This window comes from Typopeltis vanoorti, chromosome 15 (assembly GCF_054136105.1).
Source record: "Typopeltis vanoorti isolate ZY-2024b chromosome 15, IOZ_Tvanoo_1.0, whole genome shotgun sequence".
Classification (NCBI taxonomy): Eukaryota; Metazoa; Arthropoda; class Arachnida; order Uropygi; family Thelyphonidae; genus Typopeltis; species Typopeltis vanoorti.
This window is the reverse complement of record NC_143563.1, coordinates 17289412-17312223: the sequence shown is the minus strand read 5'-3', so window position 1 is coordinate 17312223 and position 22812 is coordinate 17289412. Positions and strand designations below refer to the sequence as shown.

At 34.1% G+C, this 22812-nt stretch overlaps 1 protein-coding gene across 2 annotated transcripts in view; it reads left to right on the top strand.

The window, feature by feature from the left end:
• The first annotated feature begins 7369 nt into the window (after positions 1-7369).
• Positions 7370-22812, top strand: part of LOC150098423 (40S small subunit processome assembly factor 1) — a 71749-nt gene continuing 56306 nt past the window's right edge. The window contains exons 1-2 of one of the 2 annotated variants that reach the window (XM_090405543.1): positions 7370-7469; positions 14071-14492. In XM_090405543.1, coding sequence (XP_090261669.1) covers positions 7427-7469; positions 14071-14492 — 465 coding nt within the window. In that variant the 5' untranslated portion in view covers positions 7370-7426. Of the gene's footprint in view, positions 8123-14070; positions 14493-22812 lie in introns of both variants that reach the window. The other variant, XM_090405544.1, reaches the window with a different exon arrangement.

Sequence of the window (22812 nt, the reverse complement as noted above, 5' to 3'; positions counted from 1 at the left end):
AAATACTCAAAGGAAGCGGAGAACATGCGCGTTTAGTTAAACAATGAGTATTGAAGATCCTAAAACTGAGACACCAGAGAAAGGTGAACTATTTACCATTGATGATCAGCAACATGGCCCAAAATTTTGAACAACGCAACACTAACACAAATTGAACAACGTGGTCCACCGTCTCCTCCGACTGAAAATGATTTTCCAAAAGATGACAACAAGAGGTGTTTTTTCACAGCTCACTATGTTAGGACAATTGCAAACGGAGAGAAAAAACAGAAGATGACTTGTATATTCTAACTCTGCCAACTCTATTTTTTGTTTTTGTTGCAAATTCTTTTCTTCTGATGATAATTTTTTTATCTAATAATGACTTTTCTGACTGGCGACATGTAAGTGCAAGATTAAAGTTGCACGAACGAAGTCCAGTGCACATGATATGGATGTATTCATGGACACAAATGGAATGTAATTTAAAAACTCACAATACAATTGATCAGGCAAATCAAGATATCACCAAATTTGAAGCAGAACGGTTAAGAAATGTTTTATGACGAATAGTAGCAGCAATTCTTTATTTATCCGAACATAATTTAGCTTTCAGAGATAATTTTGATACTTTGTACACAGCCCATAATGGTAATTTTTTGGAATCATAGAATTAATTGCAGAATTTGATCCACTTTTAAGAGATCATTTAATGTGATGTTCGGAAAAACAAATTATAGGCAAGAAACAAAATTCGTATCTATCACCCATTGTGCAAAATGAATTAATTGTTGATATGGGAACCTTAATTCAACAAAATATTGTAAATATGATACGACAGGCAAAGAACTATTCAATAATTCTCGATTGTACTCCTGATGATAGTAATCAGAAGCAAATTTCAGAAATTTTTAGATTTTTTCATATATTTGAAGCTGATATTTAAAATCGTGAATACTTCTTGACGTTTTTAACAACTAATATGACACTACTGGAAAAGATATACATGAAAATATAAAATCACTTTTGAATAAATTAACTCTTAAATTGTCAGATTGTAGAGGGCAAGTGTATGATAACGGAGCGAATATGAAAGGAGTATATAAGGGAGTCCGTGCTTACATTTTAAATGAAAATGAAAAGGCATTTTATACTCCTTGCGCATGTCATATTTAAATTTTTGATTTTAGGGGATATTGCAAAATCATCAATTATAGCAATAAATTGATTTAATGTTATACAAAAAATGTATACATTATTTGCTGCCTCAACTTTACATTGGGACATATTAAAGAAATTTAATATGTCCCAACGTGACATATTAAATTTCTTTAATATGTCATTTAATAAACAATTAACTCCAAAACCGTTATGTGCTACAAGATGGGAATGTAGAATAGAATCAGTTAGTGCTGTACGTTTTCAAATTCCAGAAATTTTAAATGCCCTAAAAGAAGTATTTAGAACTACATCAGATAATACTATCAAAGTAGAAGTGGTTTCAATATATGAACAAATAGATACTAAGTCTTGTAATTTTGTAAGAGCTTTTGTCAAAAGTTAATTTAGTAAGTAAAGTATTACAAAATGCAAAAATTCTCATAGATTTAGCAAGAGTTAGTGCAGTACTTTGAAGAGCAGAGAATATCAGGATTTCAAAGCTGTTTTGAGATTGCTAAAGAACTGTCAAATCTAATAGAAATAGAAATTAAATTTAAAGAAAGCCGAGTACTCCGAAGAAAAGTATTTTTTGATTATGAAACGCCTGATGAATCACATATAGGTGATAACAAAGATAATTTTAGGATAAATTTCTTTTTTGTAATTTTAGATACTGCTTTACAATCTATCAAAAAATGATTTGAATTGTATGAAATTCACGAAAAATCATTTGGATTTCTTTATGATCAAAATAAATTAGTTGACGCCTTTTTATTCCAGTATAGGGAGTAGGCGAAGTCGTTTTAGCCCTATCTAACTTTTGCAGGGTGAGTCGGAAGTTCAATCTCCACTGGTACCAATCAGAGATAGCTGGCCCAAGGTTATTACTAATTAAGTTGCACGCAGTGAAGAGAGACGGCTCAACAAGTGCCGCTATCTCGTGTTCCCTAACCCTAATACTCGTATTTAATGTCTGAAATAATGTGGGTTCGATTTTCTTGAGTTTTCTTGGCCCAAGGTTATTACTAATTAAGTTGCATGCAGTGAAGAGAGACGGCTCAACAAGTGCCGCTATCTCGTGTTCCCTAACCCTATATTTAATGTCTGAAATAATGTGGGTTCGATTTTCTTGAGTTTACGGGAAGATAAAACCGAGTTTCTGGGTGAAAAAACCAGCTTGCCCGTGCCAGAGATCCACTAACTCGGGAACCAGTCGAAAAAGGCTTAGAAATATTTCTTCTAGTCGCCGACTAGATTCCAAACCAAGAAGTCTTTCTTCGTGCGGTCAAGTGCCATTGTGTGCAACACCACATCCACTGAGCTACACAGGCACGTATGAAATTAATAAGAAAAATGACGAAAAATGAATTAAAATTTTGCTGCAAACAGCTGTATCAAAAATTAAATACAGATATTGATGAATCTGAATTTTGCAATGAATTAATTATTTTTAGAAATATCGTTCCTGAAAATGCATCCATTAATATTTTAAAATTCATAATTGCAAATAATTTGTCGGATGTTTATCTAAATATTACTATGACATTTAAAATTGATTTTTTTAAAAATATTATTGACCAGTCCAGTTACGGTCGCATCAGCAGAAAGATCATTTTCCAAATTAAAATTAATAAAAACCTATTTGCGATCTTCTATGTCTCAAGAACGTTTGTCGTCCCTGGCAATAATATCTATAGAGCATAAAATTGCAAAAAAATTTGAATTTCGATAGCGTTAAAATGATTTTATTGATAAGCACATTAAGTTAAATAAAATTTAATGTATAAAGATTTCTTTTAAATCTTATAAGTTGTTATAGATATATTTCATTCTTTATAGTAAAAATGGATATTTTTTTTCATATTTTTATATTATTATTTATATTATTAAATAAATGATTGATTTGGCATATTTATAATAATGTGTACTTACATAATAAAATAATATGTCATGTATACAAACACGTTTTTTTTTTTGACTAATTTTTTCCCTTTACTTAAATTGATGCTAAAGAGCATACTTTTTTATTTATGTGCATAAATATTTATTATATTTGATTTAATTAATTAATTAACAAGATATTCTTCCATTTAAAATTTCCATAAATGTTATTAACTTTCAGGGGCCCCGCTTTTCCATTTCGCACAGTGCCCCGCAAAATGTAGAAACGGGCCTGCCTGCCACAACAGCATAGATTTATCCTATGTAGTTGGAAATGATGCAGCCATTCTTGTTGGTGGTTCTACAATTCCAGGCTGGGTGTTTAAGTCTCCACCAATAATGATGGACTCTCCATCTCCTAAGATGGCATTTAGATCAGAGTGCAAAGTAGAGTTTTTAAGGTTCTGTATAACATCTGGCTGCTGAGTAGATTTTCAGTCTGCCAGCCGAGCTAGTGAATACCTCCACACTTGTGACCTCAAGTTCAGTGTTGGAAGGTTTTTACAGAATGGCGTTTGATATAATTTTTAATGAAGATGGCAGTGCCGCCGCCTCTATAGCTCAGCCTGTTGTTTCTGTATATGAGATATCCTCTTATTTTGGAGGTGTCCGAGGGTCTTAGATGCGTCTCGCTTATTGGAATAACGTCTAGCTGATATTATTATTATTATTATTATTACTTGACACCTCCAGGGAGTCCAGAGACTCATCGAGAGAGAGCACCTGCTCTACAACTCTGTCTCCACCAAATAAACACAACAACACCAACGCCATCTATCATCAACCACCAGCACCACTGCATTTCCACAGACAATCTCAAACATCCATGCCCACGGCGGGATTCGAACCCGCAGCCTTTTGGCTGGAGAGCAGATAAGCTAACCACTTCGCTAGCCAGGCTTCTATGAGTAAAGTCTTGGAGCTCTAAAATTTTGTTTCTGAGGCCATTTGCATTCCATGCAACGATCTAAAGAGAGGCTGGAATTAGTTTGTTTTTATTCATCTATAAGTGCTGTGAGGATGGCGTGTGTTTCGCAGAGGAATCTTTTAGTGGAGCTTGTTGAAGGGTTTGACATGCTGAAGTCTTGTGGCATGTTTGCTAGAGAGGCAGTAATAACAGCAGTCAGATTTGTAGGTGCTGTTTGCTGATTCTATTCTGGTGTTGACATGTTTGAATGGGCCACATCTGCATAACTTCTTGTTTGCCTTTGGTATACTCTGTTCTTGAAGGCTTCTGATTGTGGCCGCTGAGCCTCCGGCTGTGGTGCAGGGGCCTCTGGTATTCGTGTTCTAGAGGAGGAAGACTGTTTAGCTGTCTCCAACCATCTGTTCTTCAGGTGTTGAATACATGCCTTATAGTTGGCTTGATAAGGGCCACTGCAGTTGGCACATTTAGCTGGGGTGGTTTTCGGCTTTGTACAGATATTGGTTGGGTAGCTATCCCCACATTTCAGACATTTAAACTCAGCTTTACACATTTTCTGGCCCTGGCCAAACATTCGCACCTGTGGCATTGCCCAAAAGATGCCCTTTTCTGGAGTGGCTCTGGTGTGATGATGAGCCTGCAGATTGATTTCAAGTTGTATATATTTTTTTATATGTTATGGATCTTTACAAGGACTCATCGAAGAGGCATCTACTCTATATCTCTACGTCTCCACCACTTAATCCATCAACTACAGCGAACCGCAACTACATTCATTTTCTACACCAACACCATCTACTGCTCACCACCATCACCACTATCATTTTTCTCTGTAAATTGCATGTGACCTCAAGGCCGATTTGTCTGTGTGTGGGATAAAAAACCTGAGTTTCTGGAAGAAAAACCGTGCTACCTCCGTATGAGTTCGGCTAAGTACTCACCTTCAATCTGATATTCCATCCCATCTTATTTGGTTGTACTAAATTGAGATTCTGCAATATCCTGCCGATTTATCCACCATCTCTATTCACATCAGTCTTTGTCACATATGTCACAGCAGTAACTTCACCTGGATGATATTATTATTATTATTATTATTATTATTATTATTATTTTACCCCATGTTGATGGAGTCAGGAGAACCATTTGAATCAATTCTTAAATTCTATTCACCGGCAGGTAACTCACAGTCAATTCTAGCAATTCATTTCACTCACTCATAACTCTCCATGCAAACTATCTGGTCTGCACATCCTACTAACCACACTCTTACACACCTTTCATGGATGGCCTCAAGTTCTCTGACTATTTGTCATATATGAAAACTTTCACTTTCATCAATTTTATATAACCCTTTAAATATCTTAAAAGTTTCTATTATGTCCCTGCTTTTCTGCCTCTCAACTATACTCTGTATCCCACAAACCTTCAACCTATCCTCATACAGAGTATCCACAGACATGTTATTATCTTGGTCACTCATCTCTGAATCTTCTCTACCACCTCCTGGTCACCAAGAAGCCCAGGTAGCCAAATCTGTGTGCAGTGGTCAACATGTGGTCGAATCATAGACTTATAATAACTTCTCTACCTTTAGTTGTTAATGTGTTTGTTCAGCATCCAAGCAATCCTTTGTGCTATTTTGCTAACTTCTGCAATATTCTCACTGAACTTCAACTCTTTGTCTACCATTATCCCTAATTCTTTAGCCTCAATAATTTCTTGTAATCCAGTACCATCAATATATGATACACCATATACAATCTTTTAAACCCAAACTAGTTTAAAAGTTTTTACGTTACATTTTGCAATATTATATTGACAATCATTATCCTTTTGCCCATTATAATCATTTATTGTTATTATCCTTTTGCCCATAATAATAATATATTGTTAATGCCAATTTATTTAAATATCATGCAGGATATCTACATCGCCTTTATCAGCCATTGCTTTGCATCATTGCTAAACAACTGCATATCCTCTCGTAAAGCTTTCCCTATGGCATTGATATATATCCATGCTACTTGCCTCATAACCATTCCCATTTGCTTCAGCTTTTGTAATAGTTTTCCATGTGGTATTCTGCAAATACTTTGGCAAAGTCAAGCAGTATCATGGTATAGGCATTACCCTTATCCAATTCTGTTGTCACGTTATTATAAAATATGAATAAGTTACGAAGACAGGACCTACTCTTTATAAAGCCATGCTGCCCACTATAAAGTATCGCATCTCCATCCCCCCCCCATTGTTGCATTTTACCTTTCACCAACTTTTCCATTACTTTAACAACCACTCCTGTTATATTAATTGGTCTGTAGTTTGCTAACCTCTGTCTTGGTGCAACTTCTATGGAATGGTAGCATCTTTCCCTCTTTCCACTCTTTTGGAACCATGCCAGAGACTTAGATTGAACAGCTTCGTCAACTATGCCCTTGCAAAATGCTCACTCTGTAACTATTTTATCTGCTTCTGTCACCTCTTCACCATCAGCACACATTAAGGTTAATGTTCCATAGTCATTCTTCCTCTTGCCACATAACGAAAGAACTCTTTGGGAATTCGTTTGTTCTGCTTGGCTAGATATTATTATTATTATTATTATTATTATTATTATTATTATTATTATTATTATTATTATTATTATTATTATTATACGGGCACCTCCATGGAGTCCAAAGACTCATTTCAGGAGACCCAATCTATCTACATAATCTATCAGACCTCTCCTTGGACCCATTAACAGACAAAGCACTGGCAATGAATTTAGCAAACCATTCCACTCATTCACAACTCTCCAAGCAAAAAATCTATTCCTCACACCTCTACTAACCATACCTTTATTCAACTTCCAGGGATGACCCCTTGTTCTGGTCCCTCTAGCCAAATGCTGAAACATTTCTTCTGCATCTAGCCTATAAAACCCTTTAAGCAACCTAAGTATATCTATCATATCCCCTCTTTTTCTCCTATCAACCAACTTCTGCAATCCCCACACACCTTTAATCTATCTTCATAGGGAACATTCCACAGACTATTTACCATGTTGGTCACTTGGTTCTGAATTCTCTCCACTGGTCTCTCACCGAGGAGACTAGACTTGAGCACAGTAATCCAGATGCTGGCATATCAAGGCCTTATATTAAGTTATTATATATTACGTTAGTTACAATGAAATTGTTTACTAGGTCGAAGTGAACGGCTCAGTAAGGTTAATTTCCCATAGTCATTCTTCCTCTTATTTGACCCCTGAGGAAAGAACTCTTTGAGATTTCTTTAAGCCTGCTTGGCTGGATATTATTTAAGTTATAATGAAATTTCCTAGTAGGGGGCGCTCGAAATGAGAGCACGTTGTGAATTGCGGCTGCCAACTAAGTTGTTGATGTAACTAGTTTTCATCTTGTAGTGTTTTTAATAATGGCAAATGAGACTGAGATCATTGAACGGTTAAATGCATATGGTATTTTTGTTATTAAATCTGTTTATCACTTTAATGGTTAATAATGCCACATTTAGTTATGTAAGATATTAGTGTAAAGATGCCAATTTTTGGCAGAAACATCACATGATTAATGTCCGATGTCGTTCATGACAAAACAGAGAATTTGTAGGGTGGGATTAATATTTGCTTACAACGTGTCATACGGAACATTGTGTGAAATAAAGCGATTGACTGTGAAATGCTTCGGACGTCGCTGCTGTTGACAGCCTGGTCTTTACTTCCCACTGCTGGACAAAGACCTCTCCCTCGCTTCCTTCCTCCACTTTTCTTTCTCACAGAATGACTGGAGAAAAGCCTCATTCTTATTTAGATTCCCTCTTGACACTGTTGGTAGCACGTTGTCAATACTTCTATTCTGCATATTTTGTCCGAGGAAATTCTAACATAAAATTTCATAGTGATAGAAATCTTTCACTCTAAAGATCAGCCATTGAAAGACTGATGTTGGAGTCCATCTAGGATAATTATAAATGTGTCAACTAGGAACATTTATAGTGCCTTTCAACAGATTAGTGTTTGTCTCATAGTATGGTGAGAAGGATTCTTGCCAAACCCCAGAAATTTTGCCTTTCTTCAGGAAAGGGGTAGTCTGAACAGATGTCTGCTTGATGGTATGTGATGGCTTAGTCTATGTCAATACTAACCACAACAGGCTGTAAATTTATAGTACATTAATACTTCGATGAAAATGTTTTCACTTGGTTATAAATTAAACTAAAAATGCCAAGAAATATTCTTGTTTAATCCATTATCCAAGTGTAAGCAAACAAAGTTTGCATCTGAAGTTTCTTCACAACTAGGCTACTTGTACATAGAGGCTAATGTCTTCACATTAGCTACCTTATTATTCCATAATACAAAGCACACATCCTTTTGAATGTGTATAATGAATTAATACTTTGATTAGTAATTAATCAGTCAGTACTTTGATTAATAATTAATCATTTAATTCTTTGGATATCATATTAATAATACTTGAGATTGAAAATAAACCACCAAAAAAAAAAATTAGAAAGGCAGCTTGAGTAGATAATATTCAAAACAGATATGCTTAATATGTAGGTATAAATTACAGTGGCTACACTGCATAATTCAGAAGGCATGGTTAGAATTCTGGATGATTGAAATAGTCTCATACTGCCCATCTTTGAAGAATGGAATAAAACAATCTTAGAATCAGACCAAATAGAGATTGTCAGTTTGTTTTCACTATAAAACAAATAAAAGGAACTGTATTTAATTTTTGTACATCTGGCAAGGGCATATGACGAGGTACCAAGAGAAAATCTGTTCAAAACATTATAATTGTATGATGTGAATGGGACACATTAGTTTTATCCAAATCACCCCCCTCTCCGTTTTATGCTTAAAACTCAGATGACAAGTCTGTGTAATAGTCTTGTTCTTAATGCAATCAGATCAGACATTTGAATTATGCATTAGAAAAATTACTTACTTTATTCATGTTTTAGTATCCGTGTGGAAGCTTAAGTGCTGTGAAGAATTCATATTGGAGTATTTAGTATATATTTAATGGAATATTATCAGCACTGAGAAAGGATTAAAAACAATTTTAATACTTCCAATATTTCATCTCGGTCACAGAGACATCTTCAGGGATTACAGTAAAACCTTTTGTAACAACACACACACACACACACACACACACACACACAAATATAATACAGTAGTAAGTGAAACTAAAGTCCTATCTAGGTGGTGCCCCCTCTCTGGGCATTTGCAGGTGGCCTAGGATGTAAAGAGGGATCTCTGATAATTAATGTTTCCCAAATTTTGTGAAGTTTAATGGAATCTTATTTGTTTAAATTCGGTTGATTCCTGAGTGCAGATGTAGATTCAAAGAAAAGTGTTTCTTTTTTGAATTTACTATGAATTTACTGCTTCTGCACTCAGGAATCAACCAAATTTAAACAAATACGGTTGCATTAAACTTCCCAAAATTTGGGATACATTAATTATCAGAGATCCCCCTTTACATCCTAGGCCACCTGCAAATGCCCATAGAGGGTGCACCACCTAGATAGGACTTTAGTTTCACTTACTATTGTATTATATTTGTGTGTGTGTGTTGTTACAGAAGATTTTTTTGTAATCCCTCTGTGACGGACATGAAATATTGGAAGTGTTAAAATTGTTTTTAATCCTTTCTCAGTGCTGATTATATTCCATTAAACCTCCAACATGAATTCTTCACAGCACTTAAGCTTCCACACGGATACTTATTTTATCTTTACTTTTCACTACTCTCCTGATTGTAGTAATATCTGTTATGTCTTCACATAAAGAAAAATTCTAGTTTCAAATCCTGTCTGTTAATTTCCCTAGACTGAAACATGTTTCTCTTTAATATTTTTCTCCTTCATGGAGGTGGGAGGACTTTTGTTCTCCAAAACTCAGGATTTTACTCTTACAAAAAATAAATGAATATAAAAATAATAACTACATTATTTGTATTTACAACTATATAAATATGCAAGAACAAGACTCAAAGAAACACTCTTATTATTTTTAAATAAAATTTATTCAACTGGTATCCCCTCCCCCCCCCCAATAGAATGGAAAAAAGCAAATGTGATTCCTATCTTTAAAAAAGGTAATAGAGATGACCCTAAAAACTATAGAGGTATCAGTATACTAAATTTCCGTTACAAAATATATAGCAGAATCTTAAATAGCAAACTAATGAAATATTCTGAAAACTTTATTTTAGAAGTACAGAATGGATTTAGAAGAGGACGATCATGTATAGACCCAGCCTTTTGCCTAAAATTAACGATAGAGAAAATAAGAGAATACAATTTAGAAACACATATTGCATTTATTGACTTTGAAAAAGCATTTGACAAAGTTAAAGAAACATGTTATTTAGCATATTAAAAGCAAGACAAATACCAAATAATATCTTAAAAGCTATCACAAGTATTATGAAAATAATCAAATACAAATAACGTTAAATCATGAGCTATCATATACGAGAGAGATAAACCAAGAGGTCCGACAGGGATGTCCCCTCTCAGCAACTCTTTTTAATTTGTTGTTTTAAGGATACTTGCGACATAAGACTGAATGATATAATCACGTAATCACAAGAAAGATATTTATTTAACCAAATATTTCGGTCTGGAAATAGCAGACCATCGTCGGTGGTATTACAAGAACAGTTTAAAAAATATACAAGCTAGAATACTAACAATAGATCGTTGAAATTAGAACATGCCGCGTGATGTTATATCACTAAGTATGAAACGAAATATTTTGAAGTAGAAACATGATTGAATTTGCTATTAAAAAAAAAAAAAAAAAAAAAAAAAAAAAATAATGGGTAATCTTGATTAGGCTTTCCCAGATTTTTGATATAGATATGCAGTCATTACGATTCAGGTTGGGATGATGGAGCAAGGCCTCCACGCTTTCCTTGAACAAACGTTCGAACCTATAACGGGATCTATGTAAGAGGCGCGTTTTGGACCAAAGGATGCTGTGGTCAGTTTCAATCCCGTGTTGAGCCAAACCAGACTTTTCAGGTTTATTGTGAAGAATGGATGATTGATGTTCTTGGATTCTTTTTTCAAGAGAACGTCCAGTCTGTCCAAAGTAAGAGAGATCACAGTTGCAAGGAATTTGATAAACTCCAGGAAGAGATAAAGTTGAGCGTTTGTCTTTAGGAGAAGGAAATTGAGAAGACAATTTGTTAATAGGAGAATACGTAGCTGTTAAATCATATTTCTTCAAAATTCTTGCGATAGGTTCTGAAATACCGGAGATATAAGGAATAGGTACTCGACGTATTGAATCTTTGTTGTTTTGTGGAGGATTATAAGATGTAAGAAGACGTTGAATACTTTTTTCAGAAAAGCCATTGAGTTTCATGTGTTGCTGGATAGTAGAAAGTTCTTTCTGTAGATAATCAAAAGTAGAACAATTAGTTTTGGCTCTTTTGATGAGACATTTTATAATTCCTGTTTTGAAGAAATATGATTTAACAGCTACGTATTCTCCTATTAACAAATTGTCTTCTCAATTTCCTTCTCCTAAAGACAAACGCTCAACTTTATCTCTTCCTGGAGTTTATCAAATTCCTTGCAACTGTGATCTCTCTTACTTTGGACAGACTGGACGTTCTCTTGAAAAAAGAATCCAAGAACATCAATCATCCATTCTTCACAATAAACCTGAAAAGTCTGGTTTGGCTCAACACGGGATTGAAACTGACCACAGCATCCTTTGGTCCAAAACGCGCCTCTTACATAGATCCCGTTATAGGTTCGAACGTTTGTTCAAGGAAAGCGTGGAGGCCTTGCTCCATCATCCCAACCTGAATCGTAATGACTGCATATCTATATCAAAAATCTGGGAAAGCCTAATCAAGATTACCCATTAATTTTTTTTTTTTTTTTTTTTTTTTTTTTTTTTTTTTTTAATAGCAAATTCAATCATGTTTCTACTTCAAAATATTTCGTTTCATACTTAGTGATATAACATCACGCGGCATGTTCTAATTTCAACGATCTATTGTTAGTATTCTAGCTTGTATATTTTTTAAACTGTTCTTGTAATACCACCGACGATGGTCTGCTATTTCCAGACCGAAATATTTGGTTAAATAAATATCTTTCTTGTGATTACGTGATTATATCATTAACTCTTTTTAATATTTACTTAAATAATAATAAAATGGAATAAAAATTTACATCAAGGTATTAAACTTTCTCCTACAGTGAACTTAAACACTCCTTTTTGCCGACAACCAAATAATAATTACAAATTCTGAAGATAACTTACAGACTATTTTAGATCTAAATGAGATAGCAAAGATTATTTTATGATAATAGCGCCTCCATAGCGCAATTGGAAGAACGACAGTACATTGCGCCCTTCGATTGGAATAGGCCTAAGTTCGATTCTCGTCGCGACGGGAGGAATCTTTATCTGGACGATTTCTTACGGAGGTAGCAGGGTTTTTTCTCCCGGAAACTCGAGTTTTTCATCTCTCATACAGACAAATCAGCCCTTCAGAACACACACAATTTACAGACAAAAAAATACTAGTTGTGGTGGGCGTTGATGGAGATGATTCATAGTAGAGGTTCGGTGTAGTGGTTGAGACAGTTGTAGGTATCCTCCCGCGATGAATCTTCGGACTCCTTGGAGGTATCAGGAATAATAATAATATCAACAGAAAAATCAACAACTATGACCTTTAAAGGACAATATCCAGCAAGAACTAAAATAGTAATTGATAACAAGAACTTAGAACAGGTGAATTCATTTATCTACCTAGGATGTATGATGACATATTATTATTATTATGTGACACCTCCAGGGAGTCCAAAGACTCATCGAGGGAGAGTGTGCCAACAGCATCGAACTATTAGGCCCCTTCCAACTACTGACTGCGCTCAAACTTGCTTAACTTTTTGCGAGCTATTAGTAGCAGAGGCTCTACCAATCGACCAGCCTTTGCTGGCATATGAAAATGAAAAAGATATAAATGTAAAAATTGCAAAATATTTAAAAATAACAGGTGTAATTAACAATATTTAAAACCAAACCTAGTTCAAAAACAAACCAGACTAAAATTATACAATACATTACCCCTATCAGTCTTAATGTATAGAAGCAAAATCTGGACAATAAAACAAAAAGAAACAAAGATTAATAACAGTAGAAATGAAGTTTATGAGAAAAACTGCAAAGTATACCCTATTTGATCACAAAAGAAACGAAGAAATTATGAAAGAATTAAACCAAGAACCAGTAATAGAAAAAGTTAAAAAATATAAACATAAATGGATGGAACACGTTCAAAGAATGAAAACAGAAAGATTACCAAAACAAGCCTTAAAGTACAAGCCATTAGGAAAAAGAAAACCAGGATGTCCTCTTAAACGATTCAACGATGACCTCTAAGGCTGGAACAGGCAATGCTAGGCCTAAATCCTTGATACGCATGATGATGAATAAATACATATGCACACAAATCACCTGGTGAACATGAACCTCTTTAGCACACTCAGTATTGATAGTGCTCTTTGATTTGAAGGATCTGGATTTATATTTCATTTAAGAACCTTTATGAAGGCCCTTCAGTTGAAGGAAAGTTAGCCAGTCTCTTACAGAGGTGACAAGTTTTTCCTTCTGGAAACTGTTTTTCATTACCTGAAACAAGCAAGTCATCCAGAAGAACACATGCAATTAAAAGACATAATACACTATCCTCAAATCAGTTTTCTTAATTCCATAACAGTAACATGGTGAATGCACAGTTTGCAGACATGCATGCCTTGCTTCATATCCTTGATTTTTTCTTTATTATTCTTGATCGTTTTTTTTTTTTTTCAGTATTAATTCTAAATAATCCAGTCTTATTTCTCTATATCCCTGCTTTTCCCCCCCTAAGTATGTGTTATAGTAATTTTTGTTTAATGATTAATCATTGTTCTACTTTCTTTATTACAAATCAAAAGATAATGTAGTTTTATTGTTATATCATTGTTATGTATATGTAATGCCATTTTGTTAATCTCTTTATTTGCAGCTGAAAGTTTTTTGGATGTGGATGACTACCATAATTTAATTAGGAACTCAAAAAGAAGTAAGAAAAAGAAGACTGAAAATACTGCTAATCATGAAAAACAGAATCCCATTCATCCTGAAAACATAGGAAGTGGATTATCTGTAGGAAAGAAAAGAAGATTAAAAAAGGCTAGGAGAAAATTGAAATTGAAAGAAATGGAAACAAAAAAACTGACTGACAGTAATAACACTGTTAAAGAGAAAACAAAACAAAATATATTTCAGAGGATGATTAATGAACTTGGACTTAAGGATATTAAAACTGAGTGTGAATCTCAAGTTGAGAATGTAGAATCACTAACAAATGAATTACCTGAAACAGATGCATCAAGAACTCAGGTTCCAATATTCATAGACAATTCACATTTTAAGCGAAAGAAAAAAGTAAGTTGTCCATGTTGAAAATAAATAATATAATTAAATGGAAAAAAAAAATTTATTTATTTAGATTTGTTAGTTTGTTATTCAAACAGCTAGGTGGAGTTAACAGATTTTCAGTAGAAAATTTGTGGCATACTGAGAAGACTTTTTTTTTTTAATGTTGCTCCTACCCATAAATGGTTATTTGCAAACCTATAGTGCATTTTGTAACCATGGATGGGCTAAAAATTACTTTTTTTCTATTTTTTATCAGTTTTTATATATTTTTTGATTTTTTTCAAATTTATTTTTTACATAGTCTAGAAACCGTGCTCTAGAAACAAACAAAAATGGAACTTTTTCAAGCCACTTCGGACCTTCAGTAAGCAGGGCGGATGGTCTCACGCCAGGCGATGAAATTCATTTCCCACCTCCCAACTATTTATGGTATAGAAATCTTATAAATGGATGTTACAACATAAATTAAAAGTTATTCAATAATTGTTTCTTGTCAAGGATAATATACATCACAGAGAGCAGCTGACAAAAAAAAATTATAATAATAAATAAATAAATAAAATAAAATAAAAATTATATCATATATGGAAATGCTTTAGAAAAATTCAGAGGTAAGAAACAATGCTAATCAAGAACACACTGGATTTCTTTTTGAGATGTAGACTAGTTATTAGTAATAGTAGTGTAACATAAAACTGCATATAAATTTACTTAGAGTGAAAGCTGTTTTATTATTGATAATAACATCTTATCTACACACTGCTTCAAGTTACAAGAGTATATAGATGATTTGAAATAGGAAGTGATCACTGTTTAGTTTTGAGTAAATCAAAAATGATTATCATATTGGAAATAAAAATCATAAAGAAACTGTGGTTGATTGAGTCAGGGATGCATGTGATGAACAATATCTTAAGTTTTTCATGTCACCTTTATCCTGTTTTTCTGATAGAAAAACAGGATAAAAGTGACATGAAAATCTTAAGATATTCTCGATGTCTGGAATAATTGCATCAAAATGTTGTTACATAAGTATCAATATGGAGATTGAAAATATCCAAAAATAATGCAGTCAGGAGCACATATCATTATTTGAGGCAGAAGAAGAGGTATCAAAAACTACAAATTAAAGAGGCCAAGAAATTATATTCTTGGTTTCATCCTTTATCCAAGTGTAAGCAAACAAAGTTTGTGCATAAAGTCACTTCATGATTGGGCTACTTGTATATAGAGGCAAATGTCTTCATATCAATTGCCTTACTATCCCATAATGCAATGTACATATTCTTATGGACATGCATTATGACTTCTGCATTACTTGAACCTTGGTATCACTGCTGTTAAAATGTATCATTAAAATCCCAAATCTCCTTATATTGCTTTCTTTACTTGCTCTTCCTTTTCTCTTTTCCTTTTGAGAAAAGCAGCTCCCAATAACTTTTTCTCTTTCAAATTACTGATCTAAATGACAATAAATTTCGTATTAATAAATTATTTTTCTATTAATTATTAATTTTCAGTTAATTTATTTATTATTTTTAAGAGTTTTAAAGCAATAAAATCTTATTTAAAAAAATCGATTTAAAACAGTTACCTTCTATGGATTTTTACTATAAATAATTAATTTATACAATAATTTGAAAATTTGATAATTAAAGGTAAACTATACTTATTGAGGGCAATGTAAGACGTAAAGTATGCTACTCAATGAGTGATTTTGGCATTTTAGGAAAATGCACCTCTGATTAATATGTTTATTATTTATAAACTACTTACCTTTAAAATTTTATTTGTCTATCAAAAATCCAAAAATAAGTACACAATTAAAATCAAAGTCAAAAATTGTCCAAAGTCACTTAAACACAGATTACACAATACACTCAATATGTTTCACATTCAAAATTGAAATGACGCTGAAAAAAAATGTAAGAAGTGCATATCATGCTGTTTCTCTATCCAAATTTGAAGCAGAATTTAAGAAAACGAGCAGATGTAATATACACCTATGTTTCAGACTAAATATTTGGACAGTGTTTCTGAAACTTCAGATATCCGTGTACTTCTTCTTTAATTTTCATTATAACCAAGTACCTTATCAAAATAAATGAATAATATATTTCATTGTAAATGTGTGTTTTATTTGAATTTAGATGTACATTTAAACAAAAAAAAAAAGATTTATTTTTAATAGAATAAAATTTATAAAGATACTATACATTTTTACTTAATATAAATAATTTATCATCAATGAGAGGAGTGAAATTGCTTATTTCTATATCTGCTATATTGCTCTCTTTTGTGTGTTTTATAAATCTGGTCTTTAACCAATAATCTATACTTAAGAATTTGAAAGCTAAAAAAAATTACCGTATTTACTCGAATATAACTCGCACTCTTTTCCCAAAATTAAAGGTAAAAAATCGTGGTGCAGAGATATATGCGTTGATTTTCGGAAATGAAAGTTTTCAGGAAAAAAAAACTGAAAATGCGTATGACTTACCAAGAAGCTTCTATTCTCCATCACTTCTTCTGTCCTCAAGAGCGGTTTCCTTGTGTGCAATCAAAGTTATCTACCCAAATAAAGTCATCTTTCCCATTATATCAAGCAAAAATTACCAGTAATTTAAGACTTGCGATACGTAATGAACAATCCTTGACAAATTACTAATGAGAAGTGAAAGATGTGCGCAATTGTAGGCCAGTAGAGAAAGAGCATCTATTAAAAAAGTGCATATGATTGGTGCAGTATTAACAAAAGATCGTGTTACCCAAACAAAACAAGCTGAATTGAAATGCTAATTCTTTTAAACCAATTTCCATAATATCTGAAATGCATTCACTATATATTTCTTAGTTTTAACATGTTCATGATAAGGTAGTGTCAAGCAAAACCATATGTTGCACCTGCAATATGTGGTTTGCTTGAGTGTATATAGTAGTTTCTGTTGGAGGGGAGATGTGAATCATTAGTTAGTGTTTATTTTCCCAGTTGTCTGTAATTGCACTATTTCTTGAGAAATATATTACGCAGTCTGCAAATGTCTGTGAACCCTTGTTTCTGCAGTATAGTTGCTGTTGTTTACTGCAGGGAGCCAGTTATTGCTCCACCGTGAAAAGTCAGGGCGATAGTGACTCTCAATTTGAGTAAGAGAATTCGTGCATAATATAATTTAATATATATAGACTATAAAAGTTTATGAAATTTACATCGTAAATTTCATAAACATAGTTTGTATGACTATAATTTATTTATTAATAAAATATAATAAGCACATATTTAACTGTGGGGTGCTTAAGGGTCAAAGCTGTATAACTGAGTGGAGACCTCCACATAGCCTTTAAAGGAATGCGGAGAACCGACCAGGGCTTCTGACCTAATGTCCAATCCTCACCTTCTCGTGGTGCACCCTGTTGGGTATCTACTTTGATACCGAACGAACGAGGATGGGCTGGCAATTTGGGATTTAGCCGACCAAATTGTATTCTTATTGTATAATAGATTTAGTTTAATCCTTTATCCCAGTGAGAGCAAACAAAGTTTGCGCCTGAAAATATCTTCAGGACTAAATATAGTGTTGTACTATCTTATCCAGTAAGTAGTGCAACATCAAGGCAACTCGTGGCAAAGGTGGAGCAAGCTACCAGGCACTTCTAACCCAGTATCTCCCATAATGCAAAACACATTTCCTATGTGGATATGTATACTGTTATGCATTAAAGGGATTGGCCATCTACCCAGACTAGTTTCGACCTTTATTGAGGTCTCTTCAGTGGGAGCCAGGCCCAGAGCTGGAGATACCAGGCAGAAGCAGTAGCAAGTCATCTGTGCCTATGGGAGTTGCCAAAAGGTTTATCACCTTTTTTAAAAATTACTCTGGATTTAGAGAAAGATGTTGAAAATTTATTTATCACTAGGTTAGACTATAATAGATTTAGTTTAATCTATTATAAGATAGTACAACACTATATTTAGTCCTGAAGATATTTTCAGGCGCAAACTTTGTTTGCTCTCACTGGGATAAAGGATTAAACTAAATCTATTATAGTCTAACCTAGTGATAAATAAATTTTCAACATGTATTCTTATTGGTTAAACCAAAATAAAAAATGATGGTACAACATGACAAAATTTCATGCCGGCTGGGGCGTGCCCGGTTAAACAAGGCCCCCGTTGTTTTTGCCAGGGAACCAGGGCGAACAGCGAAAAGTCAGCTACTGGAACAAATCTGAAAACAAACCCCAACTCAACATCACCAGAGTTAAAGATCGGTACTATCAACGTAAGAAGCCTGAATGGCAAAGAAATGGAGCTAGCTGAGGAATTAGATAAGTACCAGATCGACATAATAGGGGTGACTGAAACAAAAAAGACCAAAACTGGTGAGATCTTTCTGAGCAATAAATACAAAATGTTATATTCAGGCAATGACAATCAAGGAAAAGAAGGAGTAGCCATAGTATTCAACACAAAATATGAGGCTAATCTTCTTGAATGGCAGTCAGTCTCAAGTAGAGTAATGTGGGCAAATATGAGAATGGGGAACTGGACAATGAGACTTATTTGTGCCTATGGTCCCACAGAAGGTTCTACTAAGGTAGAAGTGGAGGAATTTTTTGAGGCTTTAGAAAAAGCAACTGACACAATGAAAAAGGAAAAGTTGGTCCTTGTTGGGGATCTAAATAGTAGAGTAGGAGATGATTGTGAGACATACAAAAATATTTTGGGAAAATTTGGAGAAAAGAGCAAAGCTAATAATAATGGCAAATATCTGTTGGATTTCTGCTCAGGACATGGACTGGTTATTACTAACACCATGTTCCAACATAAAAATGTGCACAAATTCACATGGAGAGAAGAGGCTAGGAATAAGAAAAGTCTCATTGACTATGTTATTGTTGATAGTGATGTTTTCTCCCTGGTGCAGGACACCAGAGTGTACAGAGGATTTGAAATTGGAAGTGATCACTATTTAGTCTTGAGCAGGATAAAATTGAATTTCATATTGAAAAGAATAACATGTAAGAAAGTTTTAAAGCGAATAAAAGTCGAGCAGCTCTCAGATGTGAACTGTAGACTAAAATACAGAAATATTATTGAAAAGAAAATGAAAGAGTTTGAGAACAGGAATCAAACCTTGGAGATTCAGTGGCAAACTCTGAAGGAAACATTGATTGATTCTGCCAGAGAGGCATGTGGTGAGGTTGTGTGCAAGGATAAAAAAATCAGAACTCCCTGGTGGACACAGGAAGTTAAAGAGGCAGTGAAGGAAAAGAAGAAAGCATATCAAAAGTTCCTGGCAAATAAGTCAGCTTTTACTCTTACAGAATACAGAGACAAATGTAAGAAAGCTAAACAGTGTGTAAAACTAGCTAAACAAAAGTCATGGGAGGACTTTGGCAAGAATATAGAAAATAAATATCAAGAAGGTGGCAAAATATTCTGGAGGTTGTTGAAGAAGCTTAGGAATGGAGGAAAGAGTGCTGTAAAAGGAATTAGAGATGATAAAGGTGAAATGAAAACAGGAGAAAAAGATATCCTTGAAGTATGGAGTAATTACTTTGAAAAACTGCTAAATGAAACAAGCAGTGATGACAGCACAGTGATAAAAAAACACTGACCAGGCATGCAGTCAGGAATACATATCCATACTTGAAGTAGAAAAAGCCATCAAAGGCTTGAAATGTGGAAAGGCAGCAGGAGTAGATGATATTCGACCAGAAATGCTGAAGTATGGTGGTATAAGAGTCTTACAGTGGCTGCACTGCATAGTTCAGAAAGCCTGGACAGAGGGACGAATTCCCGATGATTGGAGTAGAGCTCTCATAGTACCCATATATAAAAAGGGAAATAAAACTGAATGTGAGAATTACAGAGGTATTTCCCTACTGAGTGTTCCTGGCAAGATCTATGCAAGTATACTTGAGAAACGGTTGAGAAGAATTGTGGAAGAAAAGCTTGGTGAAGAACAAGCTGGATTCAGGCCAAATAGAGGCTGTCAGGATCAGATCTTCACTTTACTACAAATAGTCGAGAAAGCATGGGAATATAACAAAGATCTGTATTTAAGTTTTGTCGATTTGGAAAAGGCATATGACAAGGTGCCAAGAGAGAAGCTATTCAATACGCTGCAGTTATATGGTGTCAATGGGGCATTATATCAAGCAATACTTAGTCTTTATTTGAGTTGTGAGTCAGCAGTTAGAATTGAAGGAAGTACAGGAAGATGGTTTAATGTTAAATCTGGTGTGAGACAAGGATGTACATTATCCCCTCTGTTATTCATTATCTATATGGATCACATTATGAAGGAATGTGGTATTAAACCTGACATCAAAATTGGAGATGTTAATGTCAGCTCTTTGCTTTATGCGGATGATGTTATACTTCTAAATAAATCCGCTACAAGTCTGCAAGATTCTCTGACTAAATTGAATAGCTGTTGTAATAGATATGGTATGAAGGTCAGCAATAAAAAGACAAAGACAATGAAAATAGGCAGAATCATTGAAAATGTCAACTGTGTTGTGAATGGAGAACCTGTGGAACAAGTAAAACATTTCAGCTACTTAGGCACAATTTTTACTGAAGATGGTAAACTAAAAATAGAAATAGACAACAGAATCAGCAAAGCTGGTATCGTGGGAAGTCAATTGAATAAATTCATATGGAATAAAAGAGAAATTAGTCGGAACACTAAATTAGCTGTATACAAGACAGTGTTCAAACCAGTTTTAACTTATGGATCTGAGAGCTGGGTCAGAAGTAAAACACTTGACCAAAGACTAGAGACCGCAGATATGAGAGTCCTGAGAAAGATTAGAGGCGTAAATAGATGGCATCAATGGCAATATCATATTAAAAATGAGGATATTAGGAAAGAACTTGACATTGTCAGCATCCAGGAATGCGTTAGCAGAGCTAATCTTAGATGGTATGGTCACTTAAATAGAATGGGAGAGGAAAGATTAGCAAAACAAGTGTTCTCTGCCAGGTTGGCAGGAAAACGACCCAGAGGAAGACCAAGATATAGGTGGATTGATACGGTACAAAGTGCCTTAGACGATAGAAATATAAGATCTGATAATGTTGGAGTCTTGACAAGTAACAGACTGATTTGGAGGAAAATTGTAGATAGGAAGTTAGTAATGATGTAATTTTTTCATGTAGTACTGTCATATCCTGTACACCCCTTGAGGGTACATGGCAGGAATTTGATGATGATGATGATATTTAACTGTCAATGGGAAATACTGCTTTTTTATTTGGTAAAATAAACGCTGTAGTTTTGTAAAATATTCTTGTTACCGTAATACTGCTGAACGAGCACCATGAGGCAGGCTGTCTATGTGCTACAACTTGTCGATGGTACTGATTACGACACAGCAACAACACAACTGATCTTATGAATGACAACAAGACTAATAATAATTACATGATTTTGGAAATTCTCTAATCTACAAAAAGTAGAGCGAATGGAAATATTGAGGGCAGAAAATTGTGATTTTCATTGGATCCTGGGTTTGATGGGTGTAAATAAGGGCTGGCAAATAATTTTTGTGAGTGAGTCATGAAACGAGGGATTCAGGTAGATGGAATGATATCGAAGGAGGTCATAAAAGGATTAAAATTATAATATGGAAAACTTAGGATGGGCAAATAGACACGTTAGGAGGATAACGGAAGAATGTATTAGATTATCTATGCAAATATTTAGGATTAGATGGGAATTTGGAGATACAAAGTTATAAAATGCAAAAATACATTCATTGATAATTAATGGTGTGATGGAACAATTTACTTGAGACAAAAACGAGAATAATTGCAAAGAAATATTATGTTCAAGTCATGATATTAGGCACTGTCATTGTCATCTAACTCGAGACGAATTGGAACTCACTGGTGTTATCAATTGTAGCGGAATTCCGCTGTGTTGCAAAATTTGTATGTCTAAAGCGGCATATTGCCAAAATTAAAAAATACAATATAAAATAGCCGACTTTTATTTCTATTTATTTATTTTTATTTTTTACATTTTGCATCCCCAAATCTAGTTGCGCCCATGGCGGGTGCCTCTTTTGCTATGCCCTCGTTACGGCACTGCACATGAATTGCAGAACATCAGGGTGCATGAGAAAATTTCTTGTACTTATATCAGAACCCTGTCCTATGGTCACAGTAATATTTTATTTCAGCCACATCTTATTCAACTGCATGCGCTCAAGAAATGCATGCTTAGACGTGTTTTGCTCACTTGAAGTTTCTGTAAAATTATGTTAAACAAATGCATTTTGATTCATGATTTTTCAACTGGAAAATGTTAATATT